The sequence below is a fragment of the Suillus plorans genome, assembly GCF_016647745.1.
Source record: "Suillus plorans strain S12 chromosome Unknown HD556scaffold_75, whole genome shotgun sequence".
Lineage (NCBI taxonomy): Eukaryota > Fungi > Basidiomycota > Agaricomycetes > Boletales > Suillaceae > Suillus > Suillus plorans.
Window position 1 is genome coordinate 159664 of NW_024537459.1, and position 16153 is coordinate 175816.

Below are 16153 nucleotides of genomic sequence, written 5' to 3' on the forward strand. Positions count from 1 at the left end.
AATATCGAGGACCTCTCAATTCGCTGATGTTGAGCCAGAGAAATCTGAAAGACAACGATAACGAAGCGAGTGGAGACTGCGCGCATAGTCACAATAGAGTTCAGATAAGTGATGCAGAACGAGTCTAAGTGCCTCCACAGCGTCAAGAGACCTTATTTTGGGACGTACATCGCCGCCATTGGAATTGATGTCTGTGAGCAGTGTACCACTTGCAACGAAGGTAAAGAGGTCTCGGCCGCCCACTTTCAACATGATCATGCTGCCTCGCTATGTGCGCACTGACAACGATAGTTGATACGAGATTTGTAAGTCCTCTCTTCATGATCGTTCGTCAGCACAAATTATAAAGTTTCAAACATGACGATATGAAATCTTGTCCAACTTGGTAGTCTCTGGATCGTACCAAGTCGATACAAGCTTATCTATCAATCAGTTCCATTTCTTGCGGAGGGCGCGGAGCTACTTGATGCATGCCAGCGTATGAAGGAAGGGAATTTGAATATTGCACGTATCATGTAAGGTATCATATGATCGTGGTTGGAACTTGTTACGGACCTCAATTTTTTTGCAAAGGCAACTAGTTATAACGGCGGTTGGGTTCAAATCGTCAAGGAATCATAGCTAGATCATTGCCAGGATGTTCGTCGACAGCCAATTCCGTGAGTTTGCGTAGTTCTGACGCGCTTGCCGGACAGTAGAGAACGTGGAGTCGAATGTATTTCAACATGTCAAACCCGCAAGTGGTACTAGTTAATTACGCTCGCAACGTGCGTGAATGAATTATTGGCAAAAGTAATTGAGTGAGTACAAGTTAACAGACTCCGCTTGAAGTTGCTGGGGGCACCTGATCCCAGACTTACTAACATAGCCCGAGGGTTGGGAGTTTGCAGCCAAATCGGCTTTGCGAGTCCTAAGTCGAACCTCAGTCAGGGTATCGATCTTTCAAGCCGCATGGATGTCGCCCAGCAACAAGCCCAGGACATCGTTGCCCAAACCGAAGGCGACGATGCTGTGATCGAACAGTTTCACGAGATCTGCAATAAGAGATTTAGGTATGATGTATCAATCACACGCTTGAAAGAATTATCGCTACATGCAATGCTCCAGTTATACTTCGTGTATCAGGTTTTACAAGATCGATATCGTGCTCCGCAATGCATCATACCTTCTTGCTACTGCCCCCAAGACACCCGGCTCTGAACCGGCCTCCGAGTCAGTGATGCAGCCACTCTCCCTTGGCACAATCCGCGATCTTCTTTCAGAAATCTCCAATAACACCAAAATGCCTGTACCAGAACCTAGAAGCTTCGATGATTCCCTCGCACGTTACCCATTCCATTATCTCCTCCTCCGCCTGCCCTCACCAAACGCCCAGTCCCTCTCATCGCTGCGATCGAGCGGAACTCTCACTCCGCTCCAAGATACTCTTCTGGACCTTAAGTTAGGAACTTTCCTTCATTCCATGCACTCACTCCAAAACGATTGGTTTGGTGTCCCAGGAACACAGCCAGATGAGGAACTATGCTATAGCTGGCAGGATACATTCATGCTGCTCCTTGATGGGCTGTTATGCGAGCTTGAAAGCTCTGGAGAGATGCAAAAGACGTTGGTGGAGGAAATAAGGCGATATCTATCCCGCGCCATTGGGTCATTTTTATTTGAAGACGCAGAAGTGCCTACATTGGTCTGGCTGACAGGTTCGGCGGACGATGTGTATGTCCAAGTTTCGGAGCCTTGTGGGCCGAACCAGGAAGAGAGAGTTGACATTGCATATGTGCTGCCGACATTTGATCGGGTGGTGTGGGGAGACCCGATGTTGGAGGCATTTTTTATGCCGCCAGGGCCAAGCAAAGCGTTGGAAGAAGGGTACCTGGAAGGAGAGGGCGGTACGTTGATAGTTTTCCCGAGGCAGAGAACGAAGAGGATGTGGTACACGCTGTTCTTAGCTCTAGTTGTACTGGTAGAAGTTAGGAGAGATAAGGAAAAGGGGGAAGGGGACAACAAAACGCATGAAAAGCTCTATTGGGCAAGGGAGATTCTCCCAAGATGCGTTGAGGCGTTGAAGGATGCACCCTGTCACTAGAATGATACAAGTACCAAAGTCCTGTAACTCTAGAGTTCAGCTATATATCTGAAGCAAAAATATAGACGTTATACCTGCCGATAGGTATATCATGACGAAGCATTAGCAGAGGCCATTTCAACATCTACTAGTACTGCGGCTGGGGAAGCAACTGGTGTCGGAGCATCGTTTCCCGTGAGTTCACCTTCTACAATATCTTCCTCATCACTACTTTGTCCTTCTCCAAGTTCTCCATTTTCGGGAGTCACTGTCATTTCTTTTTCGTTGGTCATCTCAACGTCCTCATGTCCCATAGTACGTGGATCCCATTCAAGTTCTTCTGGCTCCTCCACCTCCACTTCGACGCGCTGCTTCCACTCAAACTTATCTCTAAGCATCATCACAGCCCTGACAGCGCGCTCCACACGATGATCATGCGCACCCCGTATCTCTTCACATTCATGCAGCACATCCTCGTGTGTCACCCGACCGGTGGTAGGGGAATGGTTGGTCTGAACGCTATTCGTGGCAATGGCGCCACGGGTAGCCATACACTCCGCCAGACGCCGAACAGTAGCGGTTTCCATATTCAATACATCTGTCGTCTGCTGATTGCGCAAGAGAGGGATAAGGTCATTGTCGAGCTGATGATCCGTCATTCCGATACTAGGATGGAGAGCGATGTTCTCGTACATGCCGGAGCCGAGCCGAGCTTGCGCCTGGCTTATTTGGGACTGCGCCTGAGGCGACGATAGGGATTGGGAGAAACTATGTGTTTGGGAGAGAATGACATTGTATTTAGAGAGGATGTCTGGCCAAGCGGGCATGGCATTTTGTCCGCCGACCTCGATTGTACGCTGGAGTGTCTGGATAGACTCAATTATTTGGTTAGCCTTGAATTTTAAGAGTTCAAGTTGAGCGATTGGAAGGGACTTTGAATCGAAAGCAAACTGAGGGTTATTCGTAGTCATGATGGATTGATTCCAAAGAAGGGAATTTTAGAAGCGTAGTGGTTCACGAAGCTCTTGCACAATAAGACCAAATAATCTTCAAGTTCTGTTACCTGTACCAAGTATTACTACTAGTCTCCTCTCCTCCTGTTCTTTTCACCATTTTTTCAGTATGCTCTCGCTTTTTGCTCGCCATATCGCGTCCCATCTTCCCGTGCTGCGCACCAATGTTTTGTCTTCGTCGGTGTTGACTGCGTCCGCATTCGTTGCGACGCGTCGTACATTCTTCACTACGCGCCGTATCCAGCTGCCGGCCGCTGTATCCAAAAGCGCTTCAACCCCAGCGAAGAAAACCACAAAGAAAACCACAAAGAAAACGACAGCCACAAAAGCTGCTCCAAAGAAGGCGAAAGCCACCAAGGAAGCAAAGTCCAAACCTAAGTCAAAAGCAATATCCAAGAAGACGGTTGAGCGGCCCCGTGAGTAGCGCCATTGGCTGAGCTTGTAGTCAAGCGCATGTTTATATGTGTCGCTATAGCACCCAAGAGGGTGCCCAAGTCTGAGCAGCCTCCTTCGCGTCCCCCTAACGGCTATCTACTTTTTTTCTCGAGGCTCGTCCAAGACCGTAGGAGTGACATTAAGACTGCTATGGACACCCAAGATTTGGCAAAGGAAGCCGCAACTATGTGGAATGGCTTTACTCTTGCGGAAAAACAGGTCATTTACATCAACATATCTGCAATGTGTCATGCTAAAATCGCTCCTCAAAGCCTTACTACAACGAGGTTGAAGTCTTGAAGAAGCAGTATGAAGAGAAGCTAGATGAATATTGGAAGAGTGCCTCTCCTAAAACGCTCAGGGAAATCAATGCGCGCCGTAAACATGACGGGAGAAACAAGATTCACCGACCTCATCAAGAGAATCACTATAAGCGCCCTAAGGGGCCTTTCTTTAGGTCAGTTTATGTATCACGGTAAAAATATGACGACTGACAACAAAGAACGGTACACACAGATTCATAGAACATTTCCGTCAATCAGATGATGGTAGAGCTATCCAAGAAGCTGGAGTCACTGCCACAGGTAGAGGAGCTGTCAATGTTGCTCGTGAGGCCGGTGTACGGTGGAGGGCAATGAGTCCCTCTGACAAGGCCGTAAGTGAACCCGACTGATAATTATTCTTTAATGACTAACGATATGTCATTTTAGCCCTATGTGGAAGCCTACCAGAAAGAACATGCTGACTGGCAAGCAAACCACCCTAGTAAGAGTGCATCATCGTAGGAACTTACATGCCAGGGAGCAGAAATGCTAGCAATTCTGCGTGCATCAGTCCTGTCCTTCCGTTATTATTCAGTTTTCATCGTCACTTACCCACTTCATCGCTCACATTCAACCCAATGAGTTGATTTTTATTGCAATGTTTATAATTTCTGAAGCCATTCGCACGACCCTCCAGCTTTACATATGTACGATAGGAGTTCCTGGTCACGTTCCTTTTGACTTGCGAATTCTCTTCGTCGTACCTCTCGGTCACGGCGTTGATGTGCAAGTTTTTCAGGCACGCGGACGTATAGTTGATACTCGCAATACACGACAACCCTCATACGAAGACGCTCCAGGCAGTTGCGCATTATCTCGAGTATGCTGTAACTATGTCTTCCGTGAATGACATCAGTCGGCTACTCTCATTTCAATCCCCATCTCGGACAGTGGACACTATCTTTCTTTGCAGACCGTGTCATATCATTAACAAAACATGACTTGCACAATGAGTTTGATGCGTATGTTAAGCTCGTTTGCTCTTCCGACTGATATTTCAGACGCTCACGATGCATTGCTAACATATAAGGTTGCATAGGCGCATTCTGTCACTTCATACAGTGATTCCGAACCCTGACTTTGGTGTTCGTGATTTTATATACCTCTCCGCCCCTCATCGTCGTTGCGAATATCTCAACAGCCAAACTAAAGGGGAAGCCAAGTTAATGACGAGACTTCCAAAATCCCTTTCTGCCCATTCTGAGTCATCTTCATACACGCTTGATCCGGCCACACATTGATGCATCAACATCCACCCTTTGTTTTATGTATCTAAACTTCAAGTACTACGCCCAGACGACACTGTCCCTCTCCCGAGAACTGCCGTGACCTAGTCTCGCCGCTACCCAAGACAGTCTCGAAGAATGGAAGATGGATCGTATTTTCGATCAGCGTCCTCGCGGCCGCGGCTTCCAACACCTCGTTCTCTGGCAAGCAGAAGACTTCTGGCTACCAGGTTATGATCCGAATGTCCTGCTTTCAACGACATCCCACCATGCTCGATCTTTCGGAGGTTAGGAGGGTGTAAGCCACGCTCTTACGCCGTTGACGCACGCTCACGAGCAGACAAAGCTGCGTGTTATAGCGTTGAACAGTCCAACACATCAACATCAAAATGTTCATTTGCATGTGAATTTCATTCAAGATATCGTCGTTCTTTGCAAACTACACACCACGAAATGCCAATCGAAGTCCGAGAATCGGTGCATGGAACGTTCAACGTTCAGGTACATCATCCTCGAATTTCAGCCAAAAAGTGATTTCTGTTGACGAACAAAACACAAATAGATTGATTCCGCAAGTCGCGGTGGCTTTTGAAATTCGAGGGCAGATTTCAAATTTGACGGTGCACGTGAGACACGGCGAGAACGCACTTTTGTCAAAAACAACACGTCCCTTCTTCGCAAAATTCCTTGGAAAAATCTGGGGACCTGAAAAAAACCAGATGGCTTACCGCGGCTTCCAGGTCATCACCATTAGGATTAGCTTCTAGGGAGTAAGCCTAGATTTTACTTGTGGTATGTATTTTTAGCAGCTGGCGGTGCTTGCACCGCGGCAGTTCCCGAATCAATGAACTAGATCATTGTATTCGAATGCAAAATGCAGGTTAGTGTGCTTCACCTCTCATCACTTTCTCGCGTCGGAGGGCCCAGATGCAGATGCGCTGATTCGATTTGGAGGGAGACCTTGCCTCGTCGCCGTTGGTGAGCTTCTCGTTGTCTCGATTGTGCGTACGTATTAAATGGTTTTTGAAACTCAGAAAATCGAGGGTCAATTTAACAATCAATTACCGCCTTCCCTTGTAAAAATACGAATGGAATGAGGTATTGCTGCGCATTATTAGTGTAGTGACCATGTGGACTGTATGGTGGGTGGTAACTTTATCACGACTGTCGTAACACATACATGGTGCTCTCGTTCTCCAGCAAGGTCAGATAACTCTGCCTGCGAGCGGATCTACGAAAAGGTACGAAATACTTCTTGAACAATGACAATGAACATTCAATTATAGTGCATACTCTCCTTAACTCCAACATGAAGCTTTCTTTTGTCCTCAGTGGGCTCGCATCTATCGTGACTCTTGCTACAGCCGCACACATCATGCAAGAAGCTATCGCGAAACGGTCCTGTGAGTGTCCATGACTGCCAGCAACCCCATACAATATCTGGAGGTTGACCTGCTACCAGATACGGAGCAGCGCGACCTGCTGCCAAATGCTGAGAAGCGCGAGGAACTTGATGCTAACGACTTCAATTACTTTGATTACTGCACGTGCCCTTAACGTTCTATATAGGTGAGTTATAGCTGCTTGTCTCAGTTTTTCTCCGTCGGAGTCATCCATTAAACCTTGGACCTTTCTAGGTGGCCACTAATTGCTTCGCCCACAAGTCATGTCGGTCGTTTACAATTTCACATCGTTTCGTCCACTCGACTCTATTGCTTGGTTACTTGATTTCCGACGTTCTGCAAACCCGTGTAATGATATTGCAGTTATGTCACTTCTTGGATTCCGATTTGTGTCCATTAACACTTTCCGGACCCCCATTGTCCCTTCTGATCTCTGAAGTCGCGAATGCCCTTATCAATGAGGGTTTCCCCTATCAGTCTGCCGTCGGAGTGGTCAGTTGGCTTGCGGTGATGGAACGTATTTTCTCGTCCTCTTTCGCGGAGTATTACAGGAATGGATTGGAGTACACGATGCTTTCATTACTTACTCCACTACAGATCAAGTGCTCGCAACATCGCATTTTGAATTGTCTACAGTTCTCTAACTTGAGTGTTCACCTCGAGTTAGCATGGTTAGAGCTGTAACCAAATTGTTACACTGTCATGGGTAGTTTAAGTGATGATCAACAAAATGTCCGCTACTCATTACAACCTTCGCTCTTAGAGCTTGAGGGCTGATTGTTTAGCACCCTGAAAACCTTTCTGAGAAGTTAGACTAACGATACAAGAGATTGGCCTCATTTTCAACTGAGAATATTATCGTAAGCACTGTCGCAGTTCATTGAATGGCATTGTTGACAGCAAACACAAGCGAGGTGTTCGACAACCAGAAACCTCGACGTCGTGAACAGTATACAAAAGCAAGTATGCAAGCTCTCACTGGCAGGAGCACGACTCGCATTCCCTATTGCTCGAATTCGAGTTAGTTGGGCACAAGACGCGACGCAGCTAGGGAGTTCTATCCACATCGATTCGAACGACTGCTTGACATGTGAGAAGAAACGTAAGCGGGGCTGAAAGCACAGAATTCTTTTGCAGGAGATGATGAGTGTAACGGCATCGTTCAAAATGAACAAGCACAACCCACATATCCGACGAATGATGCAGTCGACCTCGCCGCGATTACTGTTACCATGGTCAAGTTCTGCGTTGAAAATCTTGGGAGTTAACTCCACCGCCTATAATGAAATTATTACTCACCACGACATTTCACCGCCGTTCCAGTAGTCATGATGGACTGCGGAGAACCCCATCATGACTCAGATGTCGATACGAAGGCAAGGTTTGTAGTACGGAACTGAAGTTTATTAATAACTCAGTTATTTAAAGCACGGCATCAGTTTGAAGTTCATCTCCTCACCAATAGCATATTTAAATTTGTGTTCAATAACATGGCACGGCCACAACGTCGTCCCTACCAGTGGCCCCAAGGTGGTCAATGTGCTATGTAACCGACTGATCGAGGTCTAAAAAACTCGCAAAGTCCGCGGTCTCAACACGTTGCAACACTCAAGTTAGCCACGTAACAGATACAGTAGAATGGATAGAGTTGATCAGCTGATCTCGAGTTCAAACCCAAATCGTGGCCAAACTCTGGGGGCCCTGAGTCATCATATGAGTAATATTACGCTATAGGCAGACCGTATAGATACCGTTTGGTTCTTTTACTATGCTTCAGTGATATGAGTTTCCGTACGGCAGTTCTTAAACGGGGATGCAGCGACGAGTCCATTTCAGAGCTTGTTGCTGCGCATGCGGCATTTCTAGCGCCGTTGCAGCTACATTAATGGAATATCGGGAAAACTGTGGGAGCGCTGTCAAAATGATCACAATATTAACTCATTCTGCAGAGATAATATTTCCATCCGACTTTTCAACATGTTGGCTCTGCTACATTCGTCATATCGCGATCTACGCGAGAGCCGTGAGAATACATCGAGACTGCAATCAGGGAGGGGAAGGCAGGTCCACGTTACCCTCCAAGCGGACCATCTTGGATTTAGGAACAACAACACGATGCTCATCAACCCAATCTAAGACCTTCTCGAAGTTTCTGCATCGGTGAGGGATTCTAAAATTAGGGAAAGGATCTTTGACTCCCTCCACCCAGTCGTATGTGAGCATTGTCACGTCGGCATGACACATAATGTTCTGCCTGAGCATTTCGATGCAGTGGTCTGAGGCGCAGCATAAACAGACGTGTTCCGGGCAGGAAATAGCGTACCTACCGAGATGAATGCGGAAGTCTCCGGGGGATTCGTGGGCGCCATGTCCCGAGGAATGATCACCCCAGCTGACTCTGCGAAGCATGTCCTACAGGGAGTGAGTAAAGATCGACCAACCTTTTGTATTACAACTGACTATGCAATGGAGCTGGTGAATGACTTCTACAGTTGCCATATAATCTCCACCGTATTCATCCGGATACCTAGTCATGGAAGGAGAAGGTTTCGCCCCCGTTCTGAGCAGTTGCTCAAGTGTCATACCGATTGGGCGCGCTGGGAAATATCATATAGTCAGTAAATATCCATGATGCAAGTCAAGCATAGGGCGCAACCATCAAGAGCTATCTTATCCCAAACAGCGTCGACTTCTGGAGATGGAGTGCCACGATATATAGAAGGAGTGCCCAGAGTTCCATTGAGTCGTATAATACCGATGGATTCAATGGCTTCGTTTACTGGAGCTATGACGAGTAAGCAAGGTACTGTGAGTTGACACTGTCCGTCCACCTACAGTACAGAACTACGTCATCAATCGAAGGCGCCCGTACCCATAGCACGAAGAATATCATTGTTATGAACATCAGCACACCATGACTTAGCCATGGCGACAAGTTGAGAAGGCGGAATTTTGAAAGAGGCCTTGTTTCTGTATTGCTATCAAGGAGTTTCGTGTCATCACGATCGTCGACAGGAGAATACGATGCAGAACATTCCTTACGCATAACTGGCGCAAGAAAAGAACTTGAAGTTCGTAGTGTTTCCGAGTCAAGCCTTACACTCGAGATGCACTTGGAACAAAGCCGTACACGTGTGCAAGTTGTAACCCTGGGTACATAGAGACCGGGGCTTGAGTTTTACTGATGGAACCACCTGAACATTAAAACATTAAGATATTGATGTAGAGATGCCAGTACTATATAGCAGCCATAGAGAATGGCCTCTGATATATCTGATAGTTCACACGGTTACTGACGTCACGTGATAGTCATAGTGGGATATTCTCTCTCGAAAATTATTGATCCAAACCAAATCCAAACCAAATTGCCTCTCCATGGAGATCTCCGACAAGTACATACGACCGTTGTGGCATCACAAAGGCGTCACTCCCATCTGCATATATCCACATCGGTTCTCGCACTGCCAGCCAGGTATGCCATAGTGTTCCTGAAATCCAGCTGGCTTCTTACTTATCCGATCATTCCGGGCCTATGCTTCCCCTTCCTGCGCTCCGCTAAAGGCATGTGACTCTCGCACCAGCGGTATGATACCCTAACGCATTGAGACACAGCCGATTGGGGGACAGGATCGAAATTAATACACATGCTAAATATTTCTCGCATCTGCCCTCGCGTATTCTCAACTATCCACACACCGAGTTCATCGAAGTTCCCTCAGGGTCATGGTCAAAGATTCCTCGGAGTACTCTCCTGTCGACGCTGTTGACTATGGTAATGAGGAGGAATCATTTGATGATGCAGAAAGGTTCCGTGCAGGACCTCGTCCTAAGTTGTATAGTAGCCTTCGCGTGTGGCCTCTGGTAAGCCATGGCGCGTTGTTATGCACATCGATACTCTTTTTCGCGCTATGGATGGGCACGCCTTCACCCCACCTGCATGACGACATTCCTGTATACTGTGAGTGAGCGGACATCCTCGGACAGTTGACATATAGTATTGATAATTTGTCACAGCTCCAGCAAGTGGTGCTATTGACTCCATGATCATGAAATTCAACGGAACGCTCGACTTTCCTTCCATCTATCGTGGCCCTCCTTCCCTAGAAATTGATGCCGTTTGGGCCAGAATCACTCATGATGGTACGTCGCCCAATTTTTGCACCTCATCCTAATTAGTAATTGTTTGCGTCCATGAAACCTCAGTGCCACCAACTCGGATGTCACTTGAGGAGATTCTCAAAGCCGGCGAAGTAGATACACCTTCCAAGGTCAAATATCCACCCGAATTTGGTGGGGGTTTCATGGTATCCATGGAAGCCCCTCACCAACTCCACTGTCTGGTAAACTATCCTACATGCACTCAAAGTCCAGTCGTTCTTGTCTCACGTTTTGTAGAATTTACTTCGTAAAGCCTCGTGGCCCAAGCATTACGGGCCCATAGATCCTTCGTTCCAGGATACGCCCGAAGTAGTCCGCATGCATCTTGGTACATTGTTTTTTTATTTATATACGCACTTCCTCCTTATCGTATGCATCACAGATCATTGTATTGAAATGCTCAGGCAGAATACCATGTGTAATGCCGACGTGACGATGATAACATGGGACTGGGTTCAGGGACACAAAATCCCATACCCTAACTTCAACACCCGCCACCAATGCAGGAATTTCGAGAAAGTTTTGGACTGGACTGTCGAGCATGCTGTTCATATCCCTCGATCAGCGGTTACTCGTTTCGAAGATACAGTTGACATCCCCTTACCCCCCATCTGATACACAATGATGTATAGGGAATAACGTGATCCTTGCTCATTACATACATTCACGAGTACTTATCTTGCAAGAACGGCAATGATCAAGAGTACATCAATGACATAGGAATACCCTGAAAAAGTCGGGCGTGCACTACGGCAAGTCCGGCAGAGAGCGGCGGCAAAACTCGTGGCCAACAGACGGCATGTCGGACATTGAAAATAAAAGGTACTTGAGCTTTACGGGCAGAAGTCATCAACACGCAGGCTTCGGATAGCTATTGTTGGAAGGCGGTAGCTGAGAGCGCTGAGATGTGGTATCCATACGAAATGAGTGTATTACAAGTAATGTACATGCTAATAGATAAGATTAGCACGTACCTAGGTTATTTGAAAGTCCGCCTCCTGGCATCTTTTTGCCGCCGGACTGACCTTTTGAATAATATGTTTTGCCGCCTTCTACCTTGACCTTCAAACACGAGAATTCAAAGGAAGCCAGGAACACATCGTCTTATGATATTTGACAGAGTCGTGCGCTTTGCTGGTCAACGCTTTCAGGTATTTTGCTAATGGTTACGTATCAGCACTCATTCCTTTCAGCGTCTACTAGGTCGTTCGAGTCATTCTGAGATGAGTCTGATAGCAAAATGACAATACTAATGATAGTTTTAATTCTAGTATCTTGCTACGGCTATAATTTACTTCCATGGGACAACATTTATTAATAGTCTCAGGTCACCCTCGAATGTGGAGCTGACTCGAGCCTGGCCCGAGGCAGACGATCAGAACGAGACTTTTTTCGAGTTGCTCCTCCACCCTGACATCACATGCATCATGACCATGTCGAGTTCTCCGAGTTTATTCCAGCAAGAGCGGTGATTAACGACATAAAGTTCGCGTTTACAAAAGGTTTAGCCCTGCAATCAGAAACTGGATCCTGGAACCGAAACCTCATTGCAATCGTCATGATCAAAATCTGTTTTTGACACCTTGATTTGTTATAGTGCAACAAGAATAAAACAGACATCATTTGGGGTGCTGATTACGACTGGGATGAGTGAGGTGCATGCTGGCAGGGGCCACCATCTGACCTTGATGCGAGCTGCGCATCAGAGAACCGAGGAGTCTTCTGGGGTGCGTTGCACTTATTGTGTGGCCTTGACGTCGTAATGGATGACTGTATGACATTCTCAGGCTCACCAGTCTTCTGATGTAGTTGACATTGACTTTGTCTGCCCCTGAAACGCGTACCGGTGGTGGGAAGGACCTGGAAGAACTCGTGCACGGTTGGTACGAGTGCATAGAACGACACGGATCACTGCCCTTTGGGTACCAGTCAAAAATCAGGAAGAACCAGCAAACCGAGGTAGGCTTAGGCAGGTATCTTTCGCCTCCAGTATCGACTCGTCCAAACATGGTAGGATCAGCAACAAAAGAACTATTACTGGAATACTAACAAAACACGACGGCCTTCCGGGCATCCCAGGCCCTCTTGTCACTTATTGAATGGTTTGATTGATGCTCCCAATGAGACCTATTTAGATCGTTGGACGCCCACTTTTTCGCTCCGCCAAAGAACCAGAGAGCCAGACGGTGTTCTAAAATTAGCCACGCTACGTGTCCGTCCTCTGTCTCTAAAATAAGTATAGTTTTTTATTTAGTCGAGACCAGGCTCACCATCACATGTATTTTCAGGCACCTTACTCGACTTACGTTAAGTCAATTTGTTACGTCGAAACAAAAATAAAAGAAATCATCTTCTCTGTCGCCAAGACGCATTCGTCCCCCCCGAGGCACCGAACCCAAGATCGGAACATCAACCGTGCTGCGGATTGCGTGAGCACCCTGTTGTTCTTTTTTTTCTTCATTTCTAGATAAATCCCGTCTAACCACACGCGTAATGTAACTATTTCAATCGATTGAGATAACGCGAATTGAATATGCACGAGTAATTTCACAGATACTGCTGGCAAAGGATCTCCAGTTGGACAACGGGCAAACGAACACGCTCCATGATATCTGAAACACTTGCGTAAACCGCACGATGACAATGGGATTTCCATCATTGGGGTTTGATCAGACGCCACCACCTTTAACAGGACGCACGCAAAGCGTCAAGATCGGAATGCAAAGATGATGAAGTCCCTAGGTTTAAAAGATCCGGAATGATTGGTTCTTCTGCCGATATCCTTTATGTATAGGGGCTTATTTGCTCCATGTAGTCAACGGTGCTTGCGCCGCGACAGTTCCCGAAGCGGCGATGTGTTCACCGTTGGTCACTTGTTTTCGCCACGGCTTGGCCGCCGAACGGTGGCTCCGGGAGTGGTTACAAGTCACTACACACTCTCCTCGAAGGTGCTGACGGTCCTGACCTACGAGTAACTACTGGAACGAAGATGGAAAACTGAGGTGCTCCATCGGCGCTGACGTTATTGATGCATTGAGTCATCGCGCACCTAGGTGCTACTTCACGGCAGGGTCTCTGCAATTCGGCTGCTCGTTTCACTTCCACAAACCTTACTTGACAGTTTATTTCGTCTTTCTCGGACAAAGAAACAAACTGGCGAAATAAACAGTTATTGAGTAGGGTCATAGATTCAAAGAATCTCTGTTTACCTATCTGGATTTCGACATCGGCGGTCTGTTCGGTCTCCGATTTCCAATTTGCGAATGCGAAACGGGGCTGCCGTCCCTCAGGCCTCAGACCTCTTGCCAGCATGGGCCTATTAACTAAGTTGATCCGAGGTGGAATCTGGACTTCGGGTTGACGGTCTTACCTTGTTGGGACTGTGGGTGTTGAGCGATCTTTCAATTCGAAGACTGACGGCTCATTAAGTCCACTTAGAATAGCCCCTCACAAAAGTTCTGAGTGGATAAGGCTTCAGCCAATTTAGGTGATCTGGGTCATGAGCCGACATACGAAAAGGTATAAAAGCCCTCTGGAATATTTCAATGTGGTGCATCGACAAACGTACCAGTCGCATCTGTTAACTCAAACATGAAGCTTTCTCTCGTCTTCACCGCGCTTGCATCCATGGTGGTTCTTGCTACGGCGTTCCCTGTGGACGGAGCCATTGCGAAACGTTCTTGTGAGTAGTATTCAAACCACTCATCACCATGCGGAGGTTAATAAGCGTAACTTGCTACTAGATGCAGAGAACCGCGCCGAACTTCTATCATATGTAGGGAAGCGCGAGGAGCTCGACGCTGACCACAAGAAGCATCCTCATGGTGCGGAAAAGCGCGAGGAGCTCGACGCTGGCCACAAGAAGCATCCCCATGGTGCGGAAAAGCGCGAGGAGCTCGACGCTGACCACAAGAAGCATCCCCATGGTGCGGAAAAGCGCGAGGAGCTCGACGCTGACCGGAAGAAGCATCCCCATGGTGAGAGGAAGCGCGAGGAGCTCGACGCTGACCGGAAGAAGCATCCTCATGGTGCGGAAAAGCGCGAGGAAGATGATTCTGACCACCGCCACCACCACCCTCACGAGGGGAAGCGGGAGGAAGATGATTCCGACCACCACCCACACCACCCTCACGCGAAGCGCGAGGAAGATGATTCTGACCACCGCCACCACCACCCTCACGAGGGGAAGCGGGAGGAAGATGATTCCGACCACCACCCACACCACCCTCACGCGAAGCGCGAGGAAGATGATTCTGACCACCGCCACCACCATCCTCACGAGGGGAAGCGTGAGGAGGCTGATTCCGACCACCACCCTCACCACCCTCACGCGAAGCGCGAGGAAGATGATTCTGACCACCGCCACCACCATCCTCACGAGGGGAAGCGTGAGGAGGCTGATTCCGACCACCGCCACCATCACCCTCACGAGGGGAAACGTGAGGAAGATGATGCCGACCACCGCCACCACCCTCACGGTGAGAAGCGTGAGGAGCTTGACACCGGTGACTTCAATTAAAGCTCGCACTGAACTTGACGCCAGGTTCTACGCAGCAGGTGAGTTATAGCCCTATGTCTTGTTTTTTGTGAGAGTCTGAATCATCCATCGTATTAGGTCCGGAATCACCGCAGCCTCAATCATAAGTAACTCCAATGTACATCTACATATATCGATTCCCTTATCTGATCGCTTGTTTTCTGACATGATGAATGCCTATGTAGTACAATCCCAGTTGTTTTACATGCTCTTAAAATTTTTGACTGAAATACAGCCAGTGTTTTTGCCACTAAGTTGTCATCTAGTGACATTGCGCATTGCATTTTCCAACTCATGTGCTGTCACCTCAAGTTCTCTCAGCTCCCATCTAAAATGAGATGGTATACAACCTGCTCAGTGCTAGCTGGCTCTCGTCCGGGCAACAACTATGTCTTTTTTAGATGGTCCTACAGCAGGAGACTACGTGTTCCTCAGCAATAGCATGTAGCAGTATGCGCGCACGGCTAGAAGATCAAATACAACAACGATAGAACTGAAACATCAATAAACCCGACTGAATTTTTGGGCGTCATTCTATGTCACATACAGGGACTCTAGCAATTTCCTATCGACTCTGCTGAGGCCATGACATCGCATTGGTGCTACTCAACTGCACCACAAGAGGAAGCAGCGATACATTCTAACTCGATGCATAGTATTGTATGCAGTACGTGAATGGAGTAACATCAACTTAAACCTTGAAGCAGCGTCAGAATCTCACTTTCCCGGGCCAAATACCGCACGCACGTACCTACTGTAGATCAACTTCTGAGGGATCATGTAGACTTTCTGGACACGTGCCTGAAAGAATGCATGTTGACGAGTGCCAAACTGCTGAGGGTATGTGTGCGACCCTCGGACCCAAACACCCGCTGATCATCTCACTTCCAGGCGTACTCACGCATGATAGTGACGTGCTCTACGTTCGCACTGTACACTTCCTCCTTCACCAAGTCCGCTAATTCAACGCTCGGAGTGACTCGGCTAGTACTCTCT

At 47.6% G+C, this 16153-nt stretch overlaps 8 protein-coding genes across 8 annotated transcripts; 5 read left to right on the forward strand and 3 right to left on the reverse strand.

The window, feature by feature from the left end:
• Positions 1-577: 577 nt before the first annotated feature.
• HD556DRAFT_937347 (uncharacterized protein) lies at positions 578-2217 on the forward strand. Its single transcript, XM_041312077.1, has 4 exons — positions 578-639; positions 696-800; positions 869-1052; positions 1108-2217. Exons 3-4 carry the CDS (start codon positions 952-954, stop codon positions 2081-2083), a joined length of 1077 nt encoding a protein of 358 aa, XP_041155083.1. The 5' UTR covers positions 578-639; positions 696-800; positions 869-951; the 3' UTR covers positions 2084-2217.
• A 255-nt stretch (positions 2218-2472) lies between these two features.
• On the reverse strand, positions 2473-3006 carry HD556DRAFT_1200670 (uncharacterized protein; the record flags this gene model as incomplete). Its single annotated transcript, XM_041296379.1, has 1 exon — positions 2473-3006. A coding segment is annotated over one exon (534 nt), but the record flags the coding sequence as incomplete, so codon positions are not given.
• Positions 3007-3184: 178 nt separating this feature from the next.
• On the forward strand, positions 3185-4295 carry HD556DRAFT_1246344 (uncharacterized protein; the record flags this gene model as incomplete). The annotated part of the gene is made up of 5 exons (XM_041298602.1): positions 3185-3478; positions 3526-3729; positions 3783-3967; positions 4027-4165; positions 4221-4295. The coding sequence occupies 5 exons, from the start codon at positions 3185-3187 to the stop codon at positions 4293-4295; spliced, it is 897 nt and encodes a 298-aa protein (XP_041155085.1).
• A 2073-nt stretch (positions 4296-6368) lies between these two features.
• HD556DRAFT_1448451 (uncharacterized protein) lies at positions 6369-6616 on the forward strand (the record flags this gene model as incomplete). Its single annotated transcript, XM_041307431.1, has 2 exons — positions 6369-6462; positions 6522-6616. 2 exons carry the CDS (start codon positions 6369-6371, stop codon positions 6614-6616), a joined length of 189 nt encoding a protein of 62 aa, XP_041155086.1.
• A 1644-nt stretch (positions 6617-8260) lies between these two features.
• On the reverse strand, positions 8261-9016 carry HD556DRAFT_1407595 (uncharacterized protein). Its single transcript, XM_041304055.1, has 3 exons — positions 8923-9016; positions 8790-8874; positions 8261-8738 (listed from the first exon to the last, which is right to left on the reverse strand). The coding sequence occupies exons 1-3, from the start codon at positions 8995-8997 to the stop codon at positions 8509-8511; spliced, it is 390 nt and encodes a 129-aa protein (XP_041155087.1). The 5' UTR covers positions 8998-9016; the 3' UTR covers positions 8261-8508.
• Positions 8788-9693, reverse strand: HD556DRAFT_1407597 (uncharacterized protein). The gene is made up of 3 exons (XM_041304056.1): positions 9298-9693; positions 8935-9247; positions 8788-8883 (listed from the first exon to the last, which is right to left on the reverse strand). The coding sequence occupies exons 1-2, from the start codon at positions 9506-9508 to the stop codon at positions 9078-9080; spliced, it is 381 nt and encodes a 126-aa protein (XP_041155088.1). The 5' UTR covers positions 9509-9693; the 3' UTR covers positions 8788-8883; positions 8935-9077.
• A 51-nt stretch (positions 9694-9744) lies between these two features.
• Positions 9745-11415, forward strand: HD556DRAFT_1407606 (uncharacterized protein). Its single transcript, XM_041304057.1, has 6 exons — positions 9745-9934; positions 10024-10420; positions 10477-10602; positions 10666-10802; positions 10858-10948; positions 11003-11415. The coding sequence occupies exons 2-6, from the start codon at positions 10186-10188 to the stop codon at positions 11233-11235; spliced, it is 822 nt and encodes a 273-aa protein (XP_041155089.1). The 5' UTR covers positions 9745-9934; positions 10024-10185; the 3' UTR covers positions 11236-11415.
• Positions 11416-14211: 2796 nt separating this feature from the next.
• On the forward strand, positions 14212-15139 carry HD556DRAFT_1312519 (uncharacterized protein; the record flags this gene model as incomplete). The annotated part of the gene is made up of 2 exons (XM_041300667.1): positions 14212-14302; positions 14364-15139. The coding sequence occupies 2 exons, from the start codon at positions 14212-14214 to the stop codon at positions 15137-15139; spliced, it is 867 nt and encodes a 288-aa protein (XP_041155090.1).
• Between the last annotated feature and the right edge of the window lie 1014 nt (positions 15140-16153).

Excerpts from the sequence above, each read along its gene's own strand:
- HD556DRAFT_937347 (XM_041312077.1), top strand. The coding sequence starts at position 952 with ATGGATGTCGCCCAGCAACAAGCCCAGGACATCGTTGCCCAAACCGAA. Across the intron at positions 1,053-1,107 it reads ATCTGCAATAAGAGATTTAG|TTATACTTCGTGTATCAGGT; the intron begins GTATGATGTATC and ends GCAATGCTCCAG.
- HD556DRAFT_1407595 (XM_041304055.1), bottom strand. The coding sequence starts at position 8,997 with ATGACTAGGTATCCGGATGAATACGGTGGAGATTATATGGCAACTGTA. Across the intron at positions 8,875-8,922 it reads TTCACCAGCTCCATTGCATA|GACATGCTTCGCAGAGTCAG; the intron begins GTCAGTTGTAAT and ends CACTCCCTGTAG. Across the intron at positions 8,739-8,789 it reads AGACTTCCGCATTCATCTCG|ACCACTGCATCGAAATGCTC; the intron begins GTAGGTACGCTA and ends GCTGCGCCTCAG.
- HD556DRAFT_1407597 (XM_041304056.1), bottom strand. The coding sequence starts at position 9,508 with ATGCGTAAGGAATGTTCTGCATCGTATTCTCCTGTCGACGATCGTGAT. Across the intron at positions 9,248-9,297 it reads TGATGACGTAGTTCTGTACT|CTCCAGTAAACGAAGCCATT; the intron begins GTAGGTGGACGG and ends TACTCGTCATAG.
- HD556DRAFT_1407606 (XM_041304057.1), top strand. The coding sequence starts at position 10,186 with ATGGTCAAAGATTCCTCGGAGTACTCTCCTGTCGACGCTGTTGACTAT. Across the intron at positions 10,803-10,857 it reads CTCACCAACTCCACTGTCTG|AATTTACTTCGTAAAGCCTC; the intron begins GTAAACTATCCT and ends CACGTTTTGTAG. Across the intron at positions 10,949-11,002 it reads AGTAGTCCGCATGCATCTTG|ATCATTGTATTGAAATGCTC; the intron begins GTACATTGTTTT and ends TATGCATCACAG.